The sequence below is a fragment of the Ambystoma mexicanum genome, chromosome 5p, assembly GCF_040938575.1.
Source record: "Ambystoma mexicanum isolate Mex_15411 chromosome 5p, UKY_AmexF1_1, whole genome shotgun sequence".
In the NCBI taxonomy this organism is placed as follows: Eukaryota; Metazoa; Chordata; class Amphibia; order Caudata; family Ambystomatidae; genus Ambystoma; species Ambystoma mexicanum.
Window position 1 is genome coordinate 417879597 of NC_090930.1, and position 23721 is coordinate 417903317.

At 45.6% G+C, this 23721-nt stretch overlaps 1 protein-coding gene across 11 annotated transcripts in view; it reads left to right on the top strand.

Moving 5' to 3' along the window:
* Positions 1-23721, top strand: part of MAP7D3 (MAP7 domain containing 3) — a 1453570-nt gene that overhangs the window by 1334601 nt on the left and 95248 nt on the right. For all 11 annotated transcript variants that reach the window (XM_069612805.1, XM_069612807.1, XM_069612812.1 and 8 more), the window contains one exon: positions 3884-4010. In XM_069612805.1, coding sequence (XP_069468906.1) covers positions 3884-4010 — 127 coding nt within the window. The remainder of the gene's footprint in view (positions 1-3883; positions 4011-23721) is intronic.

The following is a 23721-nucleotide window of genomic DNA, read 5'->3' on the forward strand; positions in this document are numbered from 1 at the left end:
CTGTCCCACTCCTCCCCTACCACACTCCCCCTCCTCCTTCCTCATTTTACTCCTTCGCTCCTGTCACACCTGTAGAAGTTAGCAAAGTTGTCCACTCCATGAAGGTCTCTTCTAAACAGGTCTCCCCTTGTTCATCCAGAACCATCAAGGATAACATTGGCTCTCTTGCCCCTGCTCTTTTATCACTGGATCTTCCCCTCCCGCCTTAAGCACTTCCTTGAGCGCCCGCTCCTGAAGAAAAATCCTCTGACCCTAACTGCCCTGCCAGCTATCGCCCAATCTCCATCAACCTCTTCTTGGGGAAGCTACTTGAGAAGCTGGGCTTGCCCCAACTTAACTCTCACGCTGAACTTGTTGGTGTCCTCCACGGCCATGAATCTAGATTCTGAGCATCCAGAGGCACAGAAACTGCTCGTCTGAACACCCGTGAAGAACTGCTCTCGGCTCTGGACTCCAACTCCCCAGCTGTCCGTATCCTTCTCGATCTCTCCTCTGCATTTGACACAGTTAACCATTCCATCCTCATACAAAGGCTCCACGATATACTTGGTATCTCAGAACTAGCACTGGATTAGCTGTCCTCTTTCCTCACTAACCGCTCCTCCCAAGTCATCCTGGGTCCCTTCTCCTCTCCTGCTTCCATCTCCACCTGTGGTGTCCCCCAGGACTCTATACTCTCCCCCTGGCTCTTTGACATCTATCTTGCTCTCCTTGCACGCCTCATCTCCTCTTTCTCATCCGACTTCCAGTGTTACAGAGATGAGACACAGCTCTTCTTCAGACTCCGTGCTGACCCTCTTGCACCCTCCATCATCCCTGACTGCCTATCTGCTATCCAGTCCTGGTGCGCCTCCAATGATCTCTGCCTCAATGCCTGTAAAGCTGATATCCTTGCCATTGGGACCTCTGCTCCCTCCTTCTTGCCTTCCTCCTTGGGCTCTCCCCCTGCGCCTTCAACTGAAGCCTGGAACCTTGGAGTCATCTTCAACACCTTTCTTTCCTCCCTCACACTCAGGACATTGCCAAGATGTCCAACTATCAGATCTTCTTTCTCAAAGGAATTCTATCTTTTCTTACTTTCCCTCAGAGGCTCAATGTGACTCAAGCCCTGGTTCTCTCTAGACTTGACTACTGTAACAGCCTTCTCCTTAATCTTCCTTCTTCCACTCTGCTACCCCTGCAGCTTATCCAGAATAGAGCAGTCCTTGTCCCTTATGCGTCTTCGGGGCCTTGATCTCTCACACCAATTCTTACCAGCTCATGTCTTTCCACAGCACTTTGCATCTGCACACCCTCCGCTCTGGAGACTCGCACTTACACCGCCCGCGGCCCAGGCCATGTAGCACTCTTCATTCCTAGCACTTAGACCTTGACTCACCCACGAGTTTGGACGCCCCAGCACTTACTACCTCTTCCTTTCTGCACTTGCACGTTCATAGGTTCGTCTCTTCCCCCTCTGCTCTTAAATATTGTATTGTTGTAATTTATTTTGCACCCTCCCTCCCTGCCCTTTGGGTGCATTGAAACAGTATGTTACTATTGTATAAGTGCTTAACAAGCAAAAAATAAATAAAGCTTGACTTCAGAGAGAAGAAAAGCCAAGCAGTTCATCACAGCTGGTGAGTCGAGGGGAGAGCCAATAATAAACCGGACTGTGTTGAACGAAGGTAGCAAACGGCTAATTGAATTGTGAAAGAATACAAAGTACTGTTGATACTAGAAGGGGGAAAACCAGCAACAGAGGAGTCCGGCACCACGCGGGTGCTCACTCAGGAAACTCTGGGCGATTAGCCGATTGTTGAAACTACCGTTACCAGAAGGCTTTTCGAAAGGCGCAAAGGGGGTCAAAGTGATCATACAGGGGTACAGTAAAATCCTCTGCACATTCGAAAGTCTTTGACCGACAGAAGATTGTGAAGCTAAGGGAACCGAATACCGCATCATGAGAACTGAGAACTGATAGTCCCGATATACAGTGTCTTGACGGGAGTGAAACCGGCAGAGGAATGTCCACAGTGAACTGTTTAATAAGACATTGAGGTTTGTGAATTATACAGAAGACATTGTGTTGAAAGCTGTAGTAAACCCGACGAAGGGAGGGTGATATTTGAGAAGGTTCTGAGCCCGGAAGAGGGGGACCCAGGGGTGAAAAGATATCACCTAGTGTATATGCAAAAAAACTATTTTTTGAGACACATCAGTTCCTCGAAGGCAAGAGACTTGTTTGTAGAAAAGAGGCTTAACCACCGAAGACCCTGATTGCTGAGAGCTGAAATATTTGTTCGTGCTGGGAAAGCTAGAGTGTGTCCTGTGCTCCCAAATCCTACCTTGTTCCGTGCTGAAAACGTGGGGAATGAAGACCCCGACTACCGCATCCTGACTTATTATTTGTGAACAGTTCCTTCTTTCTTAAGAACATTATCCCACACCTCTTTTTGTATTTTGCGTAAGGATTGGCAATAGGTTTTTTTAGTATAGGCCTTTTATTTTGACAAGACACCACTTGGACTGCCTTATTTTTGTTTCCTGGTCGAAGCTTGCTCCCATCTGATAAGATAGATATGATAGGTTATTTATAACGCGCTTAATACCCAGAGCTTTCTAAGCATAGGCCGGGGGATCGAAAATGTGTTGCTCTGTATCGTTTTGCTATCCTCTCGATTTAGGTTTCGATTAGGCGTTTTACCGACCTACCTATCCAGTTTAATAAACACCCTTGAACTGTGATCACTTTTGTCTGTCTTTACTGTTGCCACCATGAGTTCCTTACACAGGGCAACAGCTGCATTTCGGCTCTCACACATCCCCAGGTGCATTAATGCAGTCCAGGCTCTGCCGACCTCAGCATCCTTAGGTCTTCCACAGTTTCAAGGTTGCGCTTAAGACGCATCCTTTTCTGCCTAAGGTTGTGTCAGTGTTTGATATCAATGGGGAAATAGTCCTTCACATGTTCTTTTTGTGTCTTGAGTCTGCCCCCAAGTGGATGCTCTGACACACCGGCTCTTCATATTCTACACAGATCACATCAAACTCTTCAGGAAGGGTGGCAACCACTTCAGTAATTTGGGAGTTTCGCAACCACGAATGAAGGCTTGGGACTTTTATTCCTTGATGCAGTGTGTCCTCCATAGCCGAAGCCTATAAGAGCCAGTGAAAGGCCCCTTTTAAAAGCCTACATACTCATAAGATTCAGGTAAAGCTATGGCAGTGGACTTTAAGAGGAGCGTTCATTGGGCTGTGATAAATAAAATCGCTGTATGGGTTTCTGGCTGAGCCTTCTGCAAAGATTAATGCGTGGTCGCTAGCATTAGATAGTTGCTAGGCTTCATAAGGATGTCCAGAGATTTGGCTGTAGAGTACTTCTACTGCCCGCAGGGGTTCATTCTTGGTATTCCATCATTAAGTATGGAGTAAAGGGTCTGGTATGTTGTTCTGTAGGGACTCCTAGATCATAATTCCCTTTCTTCCATATGCTTGCCCTCCATCTCCCTAATAGCATGATAGTTGGTTAACCCTGCTATAACAGGGGCAAAGGGAACTGGCGTGCCAAACAGGGAGGTGGAATCCGTTTTTGTACCCACCTCCGCCCCTGCCACCTCTCCCCTTTGTGTACACAGTCTCTGGAACTGAATTTAAATGTAGGACATTTGCTGTAAAAAAGGCTGCAGTCCCATTCCCATACGATGCGCACATATGGAGGAAAGGGATAGACTGCTAACTGTGGTGAGTACATTCTTTTTCACATTTCTATTTGAATTTTGAACTGGTGCTGCGTAGGAGCTTTTCTTTTCTTTTTTAGAAGAGAGAAACAAAATTGATTTATCACAGGATTATATAAAGATAAGCAAAAGTGGTTGAGAGCTGTCACCTTTGTCTTCCATAGAGCATGTGTTAGAAGATACATCAAAGACAGAGACGGCTTTAATATTTTTAAATGGTGATGAACAGAACTGTGATAAGGAAAGTAATGAGGAAAGCCCTTCAGACGAAATGCAGCCACAACATTCCAGGTCAGTATATGTAGAAGGTTGGACTAAAAATATTTTATAGCTCAATATAGAATACATAAGTTAGGATACCATGCTTTTTCTATACCTTTCACGTTGTACCTTAGCTCTAAGACTGACTGCCAGAGGTCAGGCAATGCAAAAAACATATTACGGTAGAGTTAGTTTGATAGTTTATTTATATCGTGCTCATACACAAGTGTTTCAGAGCGCGACAAGGCAAGGGAGGGTAACAAGGGAGAAAAAAACAATTATCTTACTAGGCCCAGTGACATTGAGAACGTGCAAGTGCATGGGAGAGGGGAAAACTGCATGGACGGGGGCAGAAGTGGAAAGTGCAGAGCAAAGGAATACAGATAAATAATTAAATACATACTAACAAGCAACAAACAGTAGGAATGAAGGTGGCAAATGCTAGGTTTGAGGCAACAGACAGGGTGAGTCTGGTAAGTGCAGAGAGAAAAAAGGGGGGGGCTGTATGGTTACAGATACAGGAGGCAGTGCAGGTGGGTGGCAAGGTGAGCGGGTACCTGGGGCCGGAAGTCAGAAGGTAGGCCAGGTGCACGGTGCCAAGAGAGAGCAGATCTGCAGGGGAGAGGAGAGGAGAGGCGAAGGCAGAAGCAGAGAAGGTCGTCTTGAGGTGCTTTCCGGAACCGGAGATGGTTTTCCTCAAGTTTCAGAGTGGTAGGGAGGCTGTTCCAGAGGGAGGCCCCAGCTGAGGACAAAGAGCTACCCCCAGCTTGCTTCTTTGAGAAACAATTGACCCTAAGGGAGTTAGAGGTAGAGGAGCGAAGAGCTCGAGAGGGAAGGTATTTATGAAGGGACAGCTGAAGGTATTTTGGACCCAGGCCCCAGAAAGCCTTGTGTACAATTCAAATGATTTTGAATTTAATCCTTGCAGCCACTGGGAGCCAGTAGAGAGATTTTAGGGCTGGAGAGATACGATCCCAGGGCTTGAGGCCAAGGACAAGTCTTGCAGTCCTGTTCTGGATAAGTTGCAAAGGTCGGAGAGCAGAACCTGGTAGATTTAGAAAGAGGCTGTTACAATAGTCCAAACTAGAGAGAACCAGGGCTTGAGAGACCGTGAGCTTCTGGGGGAAGGAGAGGAAAGGCGGAATTCCTCTGAGGAGGTGCAGTAGGAAGTTTGACTTTTTAGAGACGTCAGAGATGTGGGCAGAGAAGGAAAGCGTGGAGTCAAAGATGACCCGACCCTGAGGTTCTTAGCCTCACAGGTAGGGGTAGGAGGAGGGCCCAGGGAGGCCGGCCAAAGAGTGAGAGGCAAGGAGGGTGAGGTGAGGGTGTGCAGATGAGGAGGATCTCCGTCTTGCTGGCATTCAGGCAGCGATCATTGGCGGCACACCAATCCTGAATGGCAGATAGGCAATCAGAGAGGAGAAGAGGTGGCCGAGGGAAGCCTGAAAATGAGTTGTCATCAGCATAGCACTGAAAGTGGGAGCAGAAAATGCTGATGCGATGACCAAGAGTTGCCAGGTATTGGTTAAAAAGCCAGCGTGAGAGGTTAAACCCGTGGGGAACACCATAAGTAGATGGGGAGATGGATGGATGGAAGGAAGGAACCAAGTTGAACCTGGGAGGGTCGATCAGAGAGTAAAGCGGTCAGCTAGGCCAGAGCCTGAGATTGGTGATACCCAGGTTGTCACAGACGGCTGAGCAGGATGGTATGGTTGACTGTGTTGGAGGCAGAAGAGAGATCAAGTAGGATGAGAACAGAGGGGATATTACAGTCCCGGTTGGAGAGCAGTTCTACTGGCTCTCAACTAAAGTATGTGTATGATTCTTGGAAATCTTCCAACCTGAATTATTGAAGGGATTAAGACAAAAGAGTACTTTTTGATCTTTAATGTAGGGATAATAAAGCTTAGTGAGTTAAGCACTCACTTTATAGATCATTGGGTAAGCTACAGATGCGGTTTCGAATCCTCAAAGGGCCGAATTGAGAATTTGATTTTCTGCTTTTTATATAGAGTACCATTCAGATGGGTAAGAATATCACTTATTGTTTTGTTATGATGCTTAGAAGCAGAGGAATTCGTCATGAAGTGCTATTGTTCTTGAGAATGTTTAGCCATAACACTTTTCTCTCCTGAAGGAGTTGTTTGATCCACAAGCATTGCCATTGTTTTGTCTCCAAAGTGTGTGTGTGTGTGTGTGAGAGAGAGAGAGAGAGAGACGGAGACGGAGACGGAGACGGAGACGTACGCTCGTGTATGCTCAAAGGCGTCTTGGAATGAAAGTAGATTAATTTGCTTTCGCTACACGTCCTGCCCAGAGTGGTGTTAGACCAGGCATTAGAACACTGGCCAGGGAAATTAGCACCTACGGAAGCTGTAGGTATGATCCTCGCCACCAATATCTCCTATTGTATGTTATCCCCCGCCCTTTGTGCAGTATTGTATTGTACTTGTTATTTATATAGTGCCTAGTACCATTATTGTGGATGAGTGCTGAGAGGAGTCAGGAGAGCATGACTCGCTGTGTGTTCAGCATGCCCGAATTGTTGTAGGTCTTCGCTCTTTTCTGATGTCAGAGTTGTCGAGGCGTAGTCTGCTATAAGTAGGCAGAGAATTATATGAACACCACGACTGAATTTTGTCATAGTCTTTGCTGTATTCTGAGGTGTGCGGGTAGCCGTGCCTGCGGCCAGTGTCCACAGGAGTGGTGCGTTATACGTACCTAGCAGATTCAGTGGTGATTTGTTATTGTGTGCCGCTCAGGTATAGGCTTCTGTCGATTCTTGTGACTGCAATAAAATGGTTAGCGACCGCAGCAGTCTATACTCCAACTATTTGCAACAAGGGGAACATGGATTGTACTTCCAGGTTCTTCTAGGTGGATAGCTAACAAGTCTACCCTGATATCGTTCTCTTACTGAACCTTTTCATTTATTATAATGATATTATAGCTCAAAGAGCTTTATCATACTATACATAAACAATACGAACAACAATGAATGCAAATATAATTAGGAAAACAAACAACAAAGACAAATAGCAAAAATGACAATACATTTATCAATCAAGTTAAAATAAAATTGCAATTTATTTCCAAAGGCGGATAGAAGAATGGAGATAAAATATTCCGTCATTACATAAGATAATCGGATACATTCATAATAATGCTAAAAAAAGTTAAAAACTGACAGCAAATATCTGTACATACAGAATGATAGCTCCATAGTTGCACGTATGAAAGATCACTATCTCATATTAAAAATGTCAAGTGGGCCCCGAGATGGAAGACATCGAAAGGCCCAGACACACATTTCGCAAGTATTAGTGCAACTTGAATCAAAGAGATTAATATACGGATTACCTCAGTAACGTTTCAAAGTTAAAGATTGCTTCCAAATATTGTACAGTGCAGTGTGCATTGACTTGTTTTATTTTTTGATTTTTTATTTGTGTTTGGTTACACAAAACCTTTACAAATACATCAACTTATTAATCACTTGCTATTCAATTGTTTCTAACAACATTTGCATCCTAAAAAAGTCACTTAATAAAAGCAGGTCAAACTAATTAAAACCGTGATATTGAATCATAATAAAACTATTCTTTCATTCATACATTGACTTCAGCATTAGTATAAAACAGAAAGTGCTATGCACTACCTTCCCTGTAATAGGGACAAAACAGTGCAGGACACGATTCCCCCCCCATTTAACCAGCAAAGTACAATGCCCTATTGACAACTCAAAAGATCACTTATTTTCATAACCTGAACTACTGCTATGGTTAGTGCTGTTTTATAACCTGAAATCATTCTGTCCCAAAACAATTCCGAGCCTATACTCTCGTCTCTCTCTACAAATCTGGAAAAGTCTGTCTCGTATTCCAGGTGCCTTGACACTCCACTAAAAGAGGTTTTAGGCTCTGTTTGCTCGATATGGTACATCCACTGCATAGTTTAAATGCTGCATCCCCCGCCCCTTTTTATCAAGAATTTCCCCAGTGTGAATGAAATTAAGGCACATTTTCATGAATTTATTTCTAATTTTCCAATCTGGAAACTTCATCAAGTATCTTGGTAATGACCCCATTGTTTTTATCTACTGACAGAAAGCTCTTCACTGGAGTTGCAGATCGCATGTGTCCTATTGTGGCGATCCAGTCTGCTGTTGCAATAGCTTTTTTTACTTTAAGTGGGTTATGTATTAGGGTTTCCACATTGGTGTCAGCTTTCGCCAGGATCGCCCTTGTCTTTTGTTCTAAGTAGAACGATATCTTTGATTTGTGATTTTCCAAGTGAGCCTTAATATCCTTGTATGGTGTGTCATTCGGGCCATAACAATGCATCTATAAAGAGAACGCAGTCTCCTTTCTGCCAGCGTTAATGATTTTAGGCCCAATTCAAACCTGAGGCAGGACATTGACAGGCTCATATGGAGTCCAAAAACTCTTTTCCACACTGAACCCTCCAATGCTTGCCAGTCAGTGTCCCCCAGATGGGGCTTTGCTTCTAGGCCATATAAGATTACTGGAACTGCTTTTGCTGTGTAAAAAGGGTAGAATTGAGAATTTTTTTCATCTGTGGAACTATCCTGTCTATTTTGCTCTGTGTGTCCTGTTCCACCGTGTGTCTCGATGGGGAAGCAAAAATTGATATCCCAAATACACCACTTCCTCAGCTCTCCGAATTACATGTCCGTCTAGGACCCACTGTGTGAATTAACTTGTTTGCGTGTATGTCTGAATACCACCACCTTTGATTTCTTTGGGTTTATGGTAAGACCATTCTCAGTCGCATACTTACTTAGTTTATTCAAAAGAGGTTGTAGTCCTACAGCAGTATTATCTATGTCGTCGGCATAAGCCAGCCAGTGAACCTTTGTCACATTGATCTTAGGGCTGGCCAATGTCGACGACTGTATATACGGTCCCATGTCCGCCAAGTCTAAGTTGAAGTAGAAAGGTGCTCCTAGGCACCCCTAGGCACTCCTGTCTGACTCCCTTCTCCACTTTAATGGGCTCTGACAGGTGTCCTTGCTCATCCAGCCAGACTCTCAGGGTGGTGTCTCTATGCAGCTCTACTAGCATAGATACCAAACCTTCTGGTGCCCCCCCCCCCCCCCCCAAGTCCTGAGTTTGGTCCAAAGGCGTTCCCTGATGACCTGGTTGAATGCTCTTGAGAAGTCTACCCAAGCCCCATACACCTGACCTTTCTCCCCGTTCCCTAGAACACTCACTAATCGGATTAAGGGCTAGCCCATTGAGCGCTGTGGACAGACAACTCCTAAACCCGTTTTGGAATTTAGATAGAATTTTCACATCCTCAGCCCATTCTTTTAGGTCGCTCAACAACATTTTCATAAACAGCTTGCTCTCGATGTCTTAAGAGGGTGAAATGCTGATAGTTTTCCAGCTGTGAACGATCGCCCCCCTGGTAGAATGGGATTGTCGCTATTTTCCACGAAGGTGGAAAAATCCGCCTTGCTAAGATCTCCTTAAATAGCCAATGTAACAGTCTTGCCCAAACCGCTGTATTATGTTTTAGGACCTGATAAGTCAGCCCATTTGGGCCTTCTGCCTTCGAGGTGGAGAAATTGATGATTAGTTCCGGAGTGTCAGACTTAACAAAGGACATCTGCAAGTTGCCCTTATCAAAGCCACCTTGTCTTTTATTAGGGTTTTCAAAATGTTTTGTGAGATAGTCTGTCCATTTATCTTCAGTAACTAAGTTACACTGGGCATCATTCGAATTTTTGTTAATAATCATCCAGAAATGTCTGGTGTTATCTTTGCACAGTGCCAAAAGCATTGCTTCTCCATCTTTTGGGAGCCGCGACATCCTTCTACTTATATGCTTATATGCAGAGGTTAATTTTTTCACCTCTTTGACCCGTGCTGCTCCATCAAGGTTTAGATTCCCTACTTTTATTTTAAAAGACGTACTCTACCCTTTCTTAATAACAAATCCTGTGATTGTTTTTCTACCTGGGAGATTGTAGTTTCTGTGACTGCTGACTTTGACCAAGCATGATACTCCCTCTGAGTTGATCTCCAGGGAAATGTTTCTCGAGAGCAGACTTTCTGAAACAAAAACAGTCTAATGTGGATGAAGACCTTCCTCGCCGCCTGGTCGGTGCTGGGGGTGTATCACCTGGCACAGCCCCATTTAACATTTTCAGTCCCCATGAGTCCACAAATTCAATCCACTGTTTCCCTTTCTTAGAGATACCCTAACTCTCTGGCCCACTTTTGACCTTACCCTTGTATACATTGTGTGTTGATTACATACGCACCCCCAAACCTGAGGTTTATTCTTTCTAATAAGGTTGACAAAATGCTGAAAAAGGCCTGAAGGTTGATCCAGGCAGGGTTCCAATAGATGTTAATCACCCCCACCTCAAGATCTTGTTTTGGTGATCTTAGCATCAATGTACAGGCTTGAATACCTTTAGTATTATTGAAGATCAACATAGTTTCCTTACTCAACGCGTTTTTAATTGCCATTGGAAGACCTCCTGATGGTCGTCCTTTGGCTTTTTGTTGAGCGGGCAGTGTGAATACCATGTACCCTTATATCGCAATAGGGTTAACTAACCAGGTTTCCTGAAGTAATATGATGTCCGTATTATTTAATAAAAAATCCTTCTTGTTTTCGATGTAAATCTCTTTGGACCCTGCGTGTTCCAACTTATCAGGTCTAATTTATTCTGCCTAAAGAGGCTGGGATCCCAAGACCAATTTCAAGAACACTTGAGATAGTACTTCAGGGAGGGGCATGAGCATGTTGTTTTGAGAGTCTTGACTTTCATTCTTTTTTGCACCATTGGAGTCTGATGATCTTAAATTTTCTTTGGGTTCGGATGTTAACCTAGTTGAGTAACTTTTCTCAGTTTTCTTCAAAGTATATGCTTCTACTGGCGCAGAAGGAAGGACGAATAGGTTTCGTCTCTCCAGTTCATTTGAAGCATTCACAATGGCCTTCTGGGCTTTTCTTGAAGTCAGGCCTACTTCTACCACATGCAAGTTGTGTATGTCTGGACATTTTATAAATTCCATATCCCTTGTGTCAAATAAATAGAGGTTTGGCACCCTTTTGAAGTATGCAAGGATCGCACTTCTGCAAAGAGAATTATAATGTGGGAGCTTGCCCACTGATTTCAGCCATATCCTCGGTACTGCATATGCAGATGTTTCTTCGCTCAGTGCTTTCGAGGGACACAGACTTGTTCTCCAGGTTATTTTGTGTAGGACCTGCGTTTAATTCAGATGTTACAAGTGATCTCGCCTTTCCAGTGCTATTTGCATTTTCATGAAGCACAGCGGTTTTCCCCTGTCCAGTTTTAATTTCCACAGCAACGGGAGCTTTTGCTAGCTCCATGCCCAGATGTTTTAGAAAGATTGGAGCTAGTCTCTTGCTTGAGATGTGAGTTACAACATTGTTTACTTTCCCCTGTGTGGAAGTTTTTGTTATCTTCAAGAAAATTGGAGCCCATGACGGACCTGTAGGCAACACGGTGGGCTGAACCCAACCTACCACTCCTTCCGTAGGCCCTTATTTAACGGGGTGAGGACAATTGTGGCCCGAGTTGCCAGGCCGATTGCGCCTTCCACATGTTTCCTGTGGGTCAGTTTGCTGCCCCATGCTCACATTGATGATCTCAATTAGTAGAGGCGTATCTTCCCCACAGAGGGTCTCTGAGGGCTTGTTCTTGGCGCTTACAAGCCCCTCCTGATGTCCTACGGATAGGGCATCTCTTGTGTCCCCCTTTGATGTTTCTACAGGGCTCCTTTTGTCCTTCCCCACTTGGACGCCCTCTTGACCTGGTTTTGGGGTACCATAGGATGCAGTGTTTGTTTCTGCTGTATTTAATATCACACTTTTCAGATTATTCTTCTTTTTCTGATTTTTCCTGAGGACTGTTGGAAAAGTGGTTGTTCACCTCTGTCTTGCTGCTCTTTTCTTTGCCTTCTGTCTGCCTCTAGAGTGATGTTTCCCCACCTCTGTCGAACTTTGAACGGGGCTTTCTTGCTCCTGGGGGTCCTTTGTAATAACTCTTGTATATGATGTTCTCCTCCTTCTTTCTCCCCCTCTACCATAAATGCGAGCCTTCTGAATTCCTCCAGAGTAGACTCTGATAGGGGGGTGGTGTCATCCAAAAGATTTTCCTACTTTATTTCCTGCATCTTCTCTAGACCCCTTTTGTATACGTTTTTCTTGTCGAATCAAAACATCTTGAAGCAAAATGGAGCAAGCCCCTTCTTATTTATTCTTTCTGTCAAGGAAGACTTGGCTTGCAGAGAGATCCAGTCCCTGCTTGACAAGCTCCATCCTGGAGTCTTTTAGGGTTGCAATCGCAGTTAGATTGATTAGGTTGGATAATCCCACCAGCAAAGTCTCGCAATTCGCTGTCTCTTTTGTTAGTTCAAGAATAATCCCTGCTTGGGACAGCACCTCTGTTTTAGGTGCTCGAAAACTGTGACTAGAGAATTCAGAACAAAGTTCAAAGCTGACAATGTTGCATCATTTGTATGCGTGTTACCAATCTGATGCATAGCGATTAATGGATTCTTGAATCCACTTGCTTGTTCCTCACTTCTCATATGCCAGAGGTCAACGTCTCTGATTAAATGGGATCTCCATTCGCTGAACACTGTTTTGTGGCGTCTCATTTCCCCGGTTTTCATTGCTCCCATTCCCTCCTTCTCTTATTCGCTCTTGAACCTGTCCTCCGTGCTTGGGAAGCCCTTCTCTTAAAGGATGTGGATTTATTTCTTCCTCCAAGTCATTTAGACTTGTAGCTCTTTTTTTCTTTGAAAAGTGCTTGTCGATCTTTCTCTGAATTTCTTTCGTAGTGGTCATATACTCCAGTACCCGCTTCCTCGACTGGGGTATTTTTGAGGAGGTCTCCGAAGAATTGGGATTCTGGGCATGTTCTTGCGCTCTAGTCTGGCACACTTCCTCGTTGTAACAAGCAGGAACACGCTGAATAATGCTGATAAGTCACTTGCCAAAGACTCTTCTGCAGACTCCTGGCTTGTTTAATACAGTAGCGCCAAAATTATTCAGACTTCATGGTATTACAATCGTGTACAAAAGGTCCTAACCACTTAGTATACAAATCGCCATATACTTTGCATTCCGTCAGTATGTGTTAGGATGTCTCCAGTTTGGATCCTACACCACAAAAGCGGCAGCTCCTTGCATCTTTAGGTATACCCTGATCAGATCCGATTGAGGCCAAGACTGGAAGTTTGCCAGTTCTTAGTAGGAGCAAGAATCTGCGCAATTTAGGGGAAGGAACGAGCAGTAAATAGTCTTGTGGGGATTTGTATTTATGGACGATTGAGTCCATGATAGTCCGATAGCTAGAAAGTTCTCGTACCAATCCCACTGTAGTTTTCTTACTAGTTGCCTGGTCAATCTGTGTAGGTTGTCCTTCCAAACTGGATTCCAGCAAATATTTTCAAAGTCTGCACCAACAAGCAAGGGCAGGGTGATAGATTCGGTAGTCAAAGGCAGTTGTCCCAGTAGATTTAGTATGAGGCAAACCGGAGCCTTATAAGCCTTTAAAAAAAGAAGGCATCTCCCTTTGATTACCTTAGCGGACAGAGAAGTAAGGCCCAGTTTGAGACGGATGATTTCCATGGGGGCGTTTGGGCCCAACCCCAGCATTCTACGCCAAAACATTAGTTCCAAGATGTCCAACCTTGCAAGGTCCTTCATGTCAATGGCCTCCAGACCAAACAGTATTGAGGGACAAAAGCATTGCCTAGATATTGTCAATACCCCATTAAGGGTAAAGCCAGAGGCAGATCTGACACATCGATGTAGTATGTTCATTTTTTAAATCGCCTTACGTTTCCTCTTTTCTTTTCCTCTTTTCTTTTAGGTCAGCGTAATTCGACCCCAAGATATTTATAACTGCACTCTCTCAATGGCATTCCCGTCAATTATCCTTGTTGGGATCGCCACCCTTTTGTGCGCGAAGTGCATTAGTTTGGTTTTATCAAGATTTAGGGTCAGATCGTGTTCTAAAGCATATTTTTGCAGGACTTCCATAGATCTTTTTAGTCCTGCAAAAGTGTGATCAAAGATAATGAGGTTGTCTTCATATGACAAGCAAGAAACTTTACTCCCCATTAGTTTTGGTGGGCAAGCATGTGCCGCTTCTAGAGCCTTGGGGAGTTCAGATAGGTAGATGTGAAATAACAGGGGGGCAAGAGAGCACCACCCCTGTTTTACCCCCAATTAGTAGATATGGGTGATGAAATCAGGCCGTTGTTATGGAGCCTAACTTGTATTGAGGTGTTATCATGTAGCCCCATGATAAGCAGTAACAAGTCACGGGGACAGCCTAGTTGGGCCATCTTGCCCCACAAGATATTCCTGTTGACCGTGTCAAAAGCAACCTTGAAATCAGTCACGGCTACATAGTTGGTCTAGTTTTAGCTGCCTTGACCAGGGAGTTGAACACCCAGAAACCGTGAGCTGTGCCCGTACCCGCCCGAAATCCCATTTGGAAATTGCTCAAGATGCTGTTGGATTCAACACAATTAACCAATCTAGCTAGTAATAGAGAGGCAAGGATTTTACCGGTAGTATCCAACATGACAAGGAGTCTGAAGTTCTTGGAGCATGTTTTCAGACCTTTCTTATGGACGGGGATTAAGAGAGAAGCCCGCCATGATAGCTTTGCTTAGCGCTTACTTTGTAGAGTAGGTGATCTATCACTTCCTCCCAGAAGGCTAGGTTCTTTATGACCACATTAGGTAACCGTTCGGGCCCGGAACGCTAGAGTCCTTTAGCAATGCGATGCTCAGATCTCTTCAAGTGTGAACCTGATATTAAACCTGCCGGTAGGAAGCAGTGGATCATTGCTGCAGATCGTAGGGTCATAGAAGCAATTACTAATGTGACTCAACCACTCCAGATTCCCCAATGGCACATAGCTCCTGTGGAGGAATTTTCGAATAAAAGCCCCTAAGGAATTTCCATAGCATTGTTGGCTATGCAAGCCTTTTTCAGTGGTTTCAAAGAAGACCTACTTCTTCTAAACTGAGTATCAGTAATTTCATATGGGCAAAAACATTTTGCATTAAGGTCACTACCAACATATATCTCTGCCCTCGGATCCTGACTTTGGACCTCCCCGATAACATCTAAATACTAGGTCCCTGATATCTTCAGTGAGGCTACAACCGGGAGGATCATTTATTTTAAAATGTGTTTATTGGCATTTAGTTATGACTACAAAGCGACACCATTAGTGGGTGCGTCTACAATTGCCAAAATAACAATGTTTTCTTAAATTATGCTGTACCACATTAAACAGTAACATTTCAAACAACAAATATCATTAAACTGTCTCCTTGTTTGTCATGAAGAATGTTCTACAAGCTTCCGGCAAGGTGGGTATCCGGATAGTTGGGGGGGGGGGGGGGGGGTTCAAGACCGTTTCGGGAGTTATCTGGGCCCATGATGATCCCGCGTCGAGTGACTTAGTCGGCCTTGTGGTTCTTAAGACCGCCCAGGTGATTTGTTCAATGGGGGTTTATCGTCTGAGGAGTGAAACAATTTTGTCATGGTGTCTTTCCATGCTACTAGTGCCATACTCGATTCGTCGGTAGATCTGGCTACACTATCCTCCCAGGCCCTTGTTTCAGCGTTAGCCCACTTTTCAAGCTCTTTGCGCCACTCTTTGTAGTTCGGTCCTGCGGGCTTTTTCCATGACATTGCAATAGTTCTTTTAGCCATTATGCACATTATATGCATCAGTTTAACTGAGTGCTTCAGTTTAGCTAGTCTGGGATAGATTCCCAAAAGGCATTCGGCTGGGATCCACTCATGCCTGGTCACGCCCACTTCCTCACACGTTTGTTTTATTTTTGCCCAGAGGCTCAAGTTTGCGTCATCTGCCCCGCACCAGGCACAGTTAGGTTGCGTGGATTTGCTGAATGTAACCATTTTGCTCGGGGTTAGGTAAGTGCAGTATAGTACATTTATCTGCATCAATCGGAATCTGTGGTTTCCAGAAACTTCTTTGGGGAATGTCAGTGCTCTATCCCATTCTTTGCCCGTCATTTCCCGTCCCATGTTCGTTTCCCATTTATTCTTTAAATCAGCACTCCGAGGGTTGGGAGTGTCAATTAGGTGGCTATATATTTGGGACACTGTTTTCCCTCCCTCTCCCAGATTATACAGCAGTGTTATGAAGGGGTCTGTGTCCGGTTCCTCTGGCCAGGTGTCCCATTTTGTTCGTGCTATTTTACGGATCTTCTGGTACCAAAGGTATTGGCTGCTATGAATATCGTCTTCTGCCTGTAACGTTGCAAACTCCCGGAAGGTTCCATCGGCATATAGGTCACCCCAAGTATACAACACTTTTTTTCCCCAGAGCCTGATATTATTCAGATCGGCATCCGTTTTACTCCGTCCCGAGATTATTGGCACTTCTGGGGAGTATGGTTGCTTTAAGTGCATTATCGTATTGGTCCTGTGCCATATTTTCCAACCCAAGGTCGCCAGAAAGGGCGCGTTTCTTAGCAGGTTTTGGGGGACCCAAATTAGTTCTTTCAGTTGTATCGGGGAGATCATGGTCTGTAGCAGAGGAGTCTCTGAAGGGGTCTCGTCTGCTAACCACTTGGATACAAAACCCAGCTTAGCTGCCAGGTAATATTTCTCTAAGTTCGGTAGTTGAATACCTCCTTGTTTGTATGGTAAGACTAATGTGGATAAAGCCACCCTGTGTCTGCCTCTTCCCCATAAGAATTCCCGGATTATTATGTCGAGCAGTTGAAAGAAGGGTTTTGTGATGTAGAAGTGCACATTTTGGAATCCATATAGGAATCTAGGGAGGACAATCATTTTAACTATTGAGGCCCTGCCCATCATAGATAGGGGTAGTTTTGCCCAGAATCCCATAGATTTCCGCAGTGCAGGTAGTGCCGCCCTGTTGTTTTGTTCGTGCATTAATTCCTGGGTGTGCATTATCTGAATCCCGAGGTATTGGAATGAAGTGGTCTGCCATTTTATGCCTACCGAAGGGAGTTCTTCTACGTTCTTATCTTTCAGGCCTGCTAGCGGGAACAAGCAGGATTTGGTTTTGCAGAATTGTATGCCTGAGACCTTAGCGTAATTGTCAAGGACTTCCAGCATTGTTGGCACATTAAGATGAGGGTTTCTGACATATATTAGTACATCGGCATATAGTGAGATGATGTGATCCACTCCACCTAGCCGTATTCCTGCGTCAAAAAATTGCTGTGTAAAGTAGATGGCGATGGGCTCCAAACCCAATATATAAAGCATGGGTGAGAGTGGGCAGCCCTGCATGGTTCCTCTGCAAATGTCACATGCGTCCGACACATATTTCCCAGAATTCAGCCATGCCCACGGTTTATTGTAGAGAATTTTGATCCATCTAATGAACCCCCTGGCCAAAGCCAAATCCCTCTAGAACCGCCACTAGCCACTCCCAATATATAGAATCAAATGCCTTGATGGCATCTAAGGATAATAGTGCATACCATTCCTCTTTTGTGTCAGTGTGGGCTATTATGTGCTGAAGCCTGCACAGATTCATAGTTGTGTTACGACCAGGCACGAAACCATTTTGGTCCGTGTGCTCTATGTCTCCTATTACTCTGGACAGCCTCTTTGCTAGGATTGTTGTTAAAATTTTTACGTCATAGTTGAGCATGGTGAGCGGGCGGTAAGAGTCACACTTATCTGCAGGTTTATTGGGCTTGAGCATTGGGACCACTATAGTCTCTCTCATGCTATCAGGTAGGATCCCTCTTTCATAAGTTTCCGAGAAGACTTTGTGTAATAGAGGTGTCAGTGAGGATTCATATGCCTTGTAAAATTCTGAGGGCAGCCCGTCGCTGCCCAGAGCCTTACACGTAGCCAGGGATCTAATTGCTTCTGTTATGTCCTCAGGTTTGATGTCCATGTCTAAGGTTTCAGATTATGCGGGAGATAATTTGGGCAGACCTATCTCTTCGAGCGTATCCACTATTTGTTCTTGGGGAACTCGGTCTACATGGGAGTATAATTGTGCATAGAAGCACTTAAAAGTGTCATTAATACTCTGTTGGGTTTGGTGCACCTCTCCACCTCATCTTGCAATGTAGTGGTTATGTGTCTGGGGTGTTCTTTTTTGCAGAGCCAGGCCAGTAACCGGCCAGGTTTGTCCGCCTCTGCGTGTGTTCTGTTTGTTCTGGTAACAAAGTCGAATTTAGCCAACCTGCTCCACGCCTCAACGCAATTCTCTCAAAGTGTTCCAAGTTCTTCCTCTCTCTTTGGGGTGTCTATGGGAGCGGCTTCTAGCCTCACAATTTTCTGCTCCCTCTGGTCTAATTTGCCTTGTAGTAGTCTCCTGATACCCCCAGCTTTTGCTATGACTTCTCCCCGTGTTACTACTTTTAGGGCTCCCCATAGTGTACTTGAGTGTTCCACACTTCCAGTGTTTTCTATTATTAAGTTATCTATGGAATCCTGCAGCCCATCTTTGAATGCCGGATCTTTTAAGGCCTCTACAGGCATTCTCCACATGGGGATGGGAGGTTTGGGGCCACTATGGTTCCATTCGATCAGGAGTGGGGAATGGTCAGAAATAGTTCTTCCTAGGTATTGCGCACTCTCTATCTGGGATAAGTGTTCCCTGCTTATGAAGAAATAATCTAGTCTTGTGTGGATACCCTCTCTCCTCAGGGTGTAGATCACGCCATGCATCTGCCAGGTCAAGTCCATCAGTCATAGCGTTCAGGGACGTGGTGGCCACTGAAGGGCCTTTTGGCGGGGACCAGGACCTATCCAGTTCTGGGTTGTGGACGCAATTGAAATCTCCTCCCCATACAAAAAAGCTGTTCCTGTATTGTAGCATTTTGGTACCCAGCACTTTTAAGTGAGCTGGGATGTTATTATTGGCGAAGTATGAGTTCACTATGCATATTTCCATTTGTTCGAAGCTCCCCCATATGACCACATATCTACCTTCTGGATCTTTTTCAGTCTTAGTTAGGTGGAATGGTATTTGGGGATTGATCCAGGTGTAAACCCCTCTTGCGTATCTGGAATAAGAGGCTCCAAAGCCCTGTCCCCGCCCAGTGTTCCCCAAGTTTTGCCTCATATTCCGCAATACAGTGTGTATCCTGCAGCAGAGCTATCTCCACTCTCTTCCTATGTAGGTAGGATTTAATTCTATTTCTACAGAGGTAAGTGCCCAGGCCCCGCACATTCCATGTCAGTATCCTTATTTGCGTAGCCATGGTGGTTCCGCAGAGAATTCAAGGTCCACCTGCCCCTCACAAGGGTTATCTGCGATTATAGTTAAGTCCCCACAGACTTCCCTCAGTTGCAAGTCCATTCCCTTCGGGTCTGCTATTTACTCCCATCCACCCCTTGCCCTCGTTTTGCCACTTGGAGACTTACCAACTTTCTCAACTTCCGTTCCGATGAATGAATTAACCGAAGAAAACAACAAAGAACTGCCCCCAGCAGTTGTTTCAAACTCACAATGCTCGGGGGCTCCCGAGCCTTTTGGGCCTCTCCAGGCCTTTTGGTACGGGTGGTGTGTAGGCATTCTGCCTGCAGTGTTCCAGGTGGGGTGGGTCGTCGACGATCTTGTGTTTGGGCCTTCGTGCTCCTGCCCAATTGTGTCGTCTGTTTGTTGCAGCGTTAGGTAAAGTTTTATAGACAAAGCCATGCTGCTTGCATGGTATAGCTGTCGTCATCCTGTGCAGTTCCGGTCGTCCATTTATCTTTTGTCTCCTTTCATTGTTTCTTCAGCATCCTCCGCAAGGTTATTGTGTTCAAGCCACATATTTGCTGCAGCTGGAGTCTCTAGGAAGATTGCCTTTCTGGGTAAAGTAGCATGTACTTAAGGTTGAGTTTCCGTAGTCTTGCTTTTATTGGTATGAAGGAGTTCCTCGCACGTTGTACCACAGGGGTGTAGTCTGGGTAAATGACTATTGCAGAATCATTCCTTTTAATCACTCCACCTTCCCTTGAAAACCATAGTATTATCTCTCTGTCGCGGAAGTTTAAAATTTTCGCTATTATTGCACGTGGATATGACCTAGGTGGTGGTCGTTTCTGAAGGTATCTATGGGCTCGCTCCACAGAGAACCCTTGGGTGAGTTTACCTGAACCAATTTCCTGAAGTAGCATTGTTTCTATGAACTCGGTGGGGTGCGGGCCTTCCATGTCTTCCGGGATCCCGAGTATTCGGATATTAATTCGGCGGGCGCGACCTTCCGCATCCTCGGAGCGGGATTCAAGTCTAGCCACTGTTGATTCCAGTTCTTGAACTCATGCTTTCAGCTCTTGTGTGGCCTCGCTGGTTTCTTGTAGGGAAGCTTCCGTTTTGGTCACTCTTTCTGTCAAGTTGCGGGCGTCTTGCCTCATTAGTTGTATGTCTGATTTTATTTCACCTATCTTGTCTTCTATGGATGTTCGTAGCGCTGCAATAGCCTGCAAGATTTGAGTGTCTCTGGGGTCAACTTCCAGGGCTGGTGGTTCCACCGTGGCAGTGACATCCTGTAGTGGCGGTTGCTTTGGTCTGACTGTCGTGAAAGAGTCCATTGTCGCTGTTTTTGATCTGTTTTTGGGAGGTGACATTTCCTCGCTCGGGGGTTGCAGTCTTATGCAGTGGGTCACGTACTCTCACCTTATGACCAATTTGGAGGTTTAGTGGTCTGCTGTGGGTAGCCCTTGCTTGGGCGTTATGCCGTTGTAGAACAGATTCCTGCGTAGGTCTGGATCCCCCTTCTCTGGGCCTTATGTTTCGCCTTGGGCCTCCAACCTCCTGAGGTGTGTTTCAGTATTCAACACTCCGATTTAGGGTAGGTAGGGCGGAGGCTTCACTTCTAGACGTGGCTGTGCCTGTCCAGCTCTCCCCCAGCAGCACACAACTACCTTCACTGTTGATAGTCCCCCACAACCAGGGCGTATCTCCACCTGCCATGGGATATTGGTGTAGTCTTTAATGCCCAGCACTGAGGAGCGTTATTCAGCACAGTAAGGAGCTGTCGCTTATTGTGCTTCAACTTGCTGATGGCTTCAGAGTGGCTTCAAGGTGGTGCATGGTAGTGGTCTGGAATAGGCTGATCTGGCCTTATCTGCCAGATTCACTGACCCATGTGGCGTGCTAAGGTAACTGCCGAGCCTTGTTTGTGGTTCTGTGTCCTGTGCCTCCCATGCGTTGCTGGTGCCCGCGGCTGATTGGGGCGCGCTGTGTGTGGACCAGCTCCCTCTGTTTCCCTGCTGCTTCCCCTGTCCAAACTCACCCCCTGTCCCTCCGACACCAGATGGATGTCGACTTTTGGCTCGTGACTCGAGGGGGTGACAATAGCGATCCGCCTTCTGTGACCGCGGTCTCTAGATCGGGTGACACGGCCCTGCTTCTCCGGTTCCAGGCGGCACCATTCTCTGGCACCGGCGCTTCTGTCTGCTGTTCCGTGAGGGTTGGTGGTAGGTGGTCCGCTCCGTCTCCTCTCACTCGCACTGTCTGAAGCTCTCCAAGTCTTCCAGTGCGCGTCCGCTAGCAGGGTTCCTCCTTTCTCATGGCTCTCCGGGTCCGCGTCAGCGTATTAGGGCTTACAGCAGGCCTCGGGTCCCACCTCCCGACAACGGAGCACAGCGTTGTGCGATCGTCTGGGAGTTCCTCCTGTAGAGGCGTTAAATGTTAATCACCACGTCCGCTCTCAAGAGGCTTTCGGTCAGCGGTCTCACCCTGCAGTCCCGCCGGCTCTCAGTTCTAGCTCACTGTTGTAACACTCCACTAGTTTCTGCGATGGAGGCCGCCATCTTGGGTGCCGCAGGGGAGCCTTTTCAAACGCTCTGTTTTCTACGTTTTCAGTGCCGTTTCCTTCTAGCGTCGCAGTCGAGTACAGCAAAAGGGTTCTTCTATGCCTGCACGTAATTTTTATCACTGCACTTTCAATTAATTTAATCGCCGTAATATTGTCTACTGTAGGATCATGGGCAGGAGCTCCTCAGGTTGCCGACTTCACTCCATGCGCGCTGGCCACGCCCCTACAACCGGGAGGATCATATACTTTGATGAGATTACTAGCGTTAACATTATTTGTAATAACCGATCCCGCACGTACGTGTGAGTTACTGGCAACTGCATGAATTCTAGCAGCTTTTAGATGGTTTTTGGCACCAATAACCAGGCCCCCAGAGGGGCAGCCTCTAGGACCTTTACTTACCATAATTTGAAACATTTCGTAGCCATCAATTAAAAGTTCAGTACATAGGCAAACTTCCTGCAATAGAAAAATATCATTAATGAGCAGGAGCTTGAGGGACCCCCCTGGACTAAGTAGATGGGTAAAACCACGAGTATTCCAATAAGAAATGGCCAACTCTCAATTTCCCAAAACAGATTTGTTGCCGTTATTGAGAACCAGCTAGTTTGAAATACCCAGGATATTAGCCTGTAGTGAAGGGCAAGTACCACCGTTGGCGCCATTATTCCCCATGCTAGTAATTTTGGCAATATCCATACATTTGACTGCATCACTGGTTCTGGGGTAAGGATTTCCTCACACATCTAAATTGTATCCCAGTTCAGCGTAGTGATCTTTATACTGTCTTATCATTTGGGCAGTTTCAATAGAGATGCAATATATTTTGCTAAATTGGTTTTTGGGGTCCTTCATGGGTTCGATGTAATCAAAGTCCTTGGTATCGAGCACCCTTAAGGGAAGAATTTTCTGAGTCGGTCTCAAAAAGTCTCCTCTGTTTATATGTGGATGATCTCTGAGTTTACCACAGACCTTGTTTTTTATGTTAACTGTTTGAGACAAATTTGTCGTGGCTGCAACCAAAGTGGCATCCGAGACCGTGGGAGCAACTTTGTGGGCCCTCACGGCCAGGCACTGGTAAGTTAGGGTGACAGGGAGCTTCGGAGACCCTTGCTGAATTAGTGAAATGGGGAGGAGTGAGAGGACGTGATGGTGTAGATGGTGATTGAGGCGCTATATTTACATCACTTTTGCATTTATTGTTTAAAACTTACAAGGGTGCTTCCATTTACTTTTCTTCTTGCCATTGCCATTGAGTCTCTTAGTTGGATTTGTAATTCGCTTCAGTGATGAAATCTGCCCATTTGCATTTGGGCAGTAGATCTATTATTATCCCTTGCCTTCAGGGCATGTCTCCTCTTTTTCACGCGTTGTTTAGAATATAGTGGAAGTTTTATTAGGATGTTTTGGCATTTCCTGCGCCTCCAAATCAATGGGGGAGGCCTCTCTTGCTGTTCGAGGGCATACAGATGGAACCTTGGATGGAGACAGGTTCTCAGACATGTAAGAGACAGCCGCAGCAATCAGCTAATTGAGAGCACTGTCGATAATTGGTTTGGGGGTGCTACGAGTTGTCGGCGCACAGACCTCCCCCAAAATCCTATTGCACATCTTCAGCAGGACTTTCATACCATACTGCAATGTGGACAGTTGTGCTGACGATGGACACAGGTGTCCGAATGGTTGTTAGAGGTGGCATTCGTTCCTGCTTCATCCAAGGGGCACATATTAGCCAAGGCGGAGAGTCTATTGCCCGTCTCCTCTATTACCTTAAGTCCATGAGCTGGGCTTGTTTGCAAAAGCTCCTCGTCAGCTGCTTCCACAGTCAGTGAGTTACTTTGGACCTGCGGCTCCACCAGCGTCGGTAGCTGTTGGTTCAACAGATCACTGGGGGCAAGTGAATCTGGAGGGAGTAGGATAATGCTAATAGA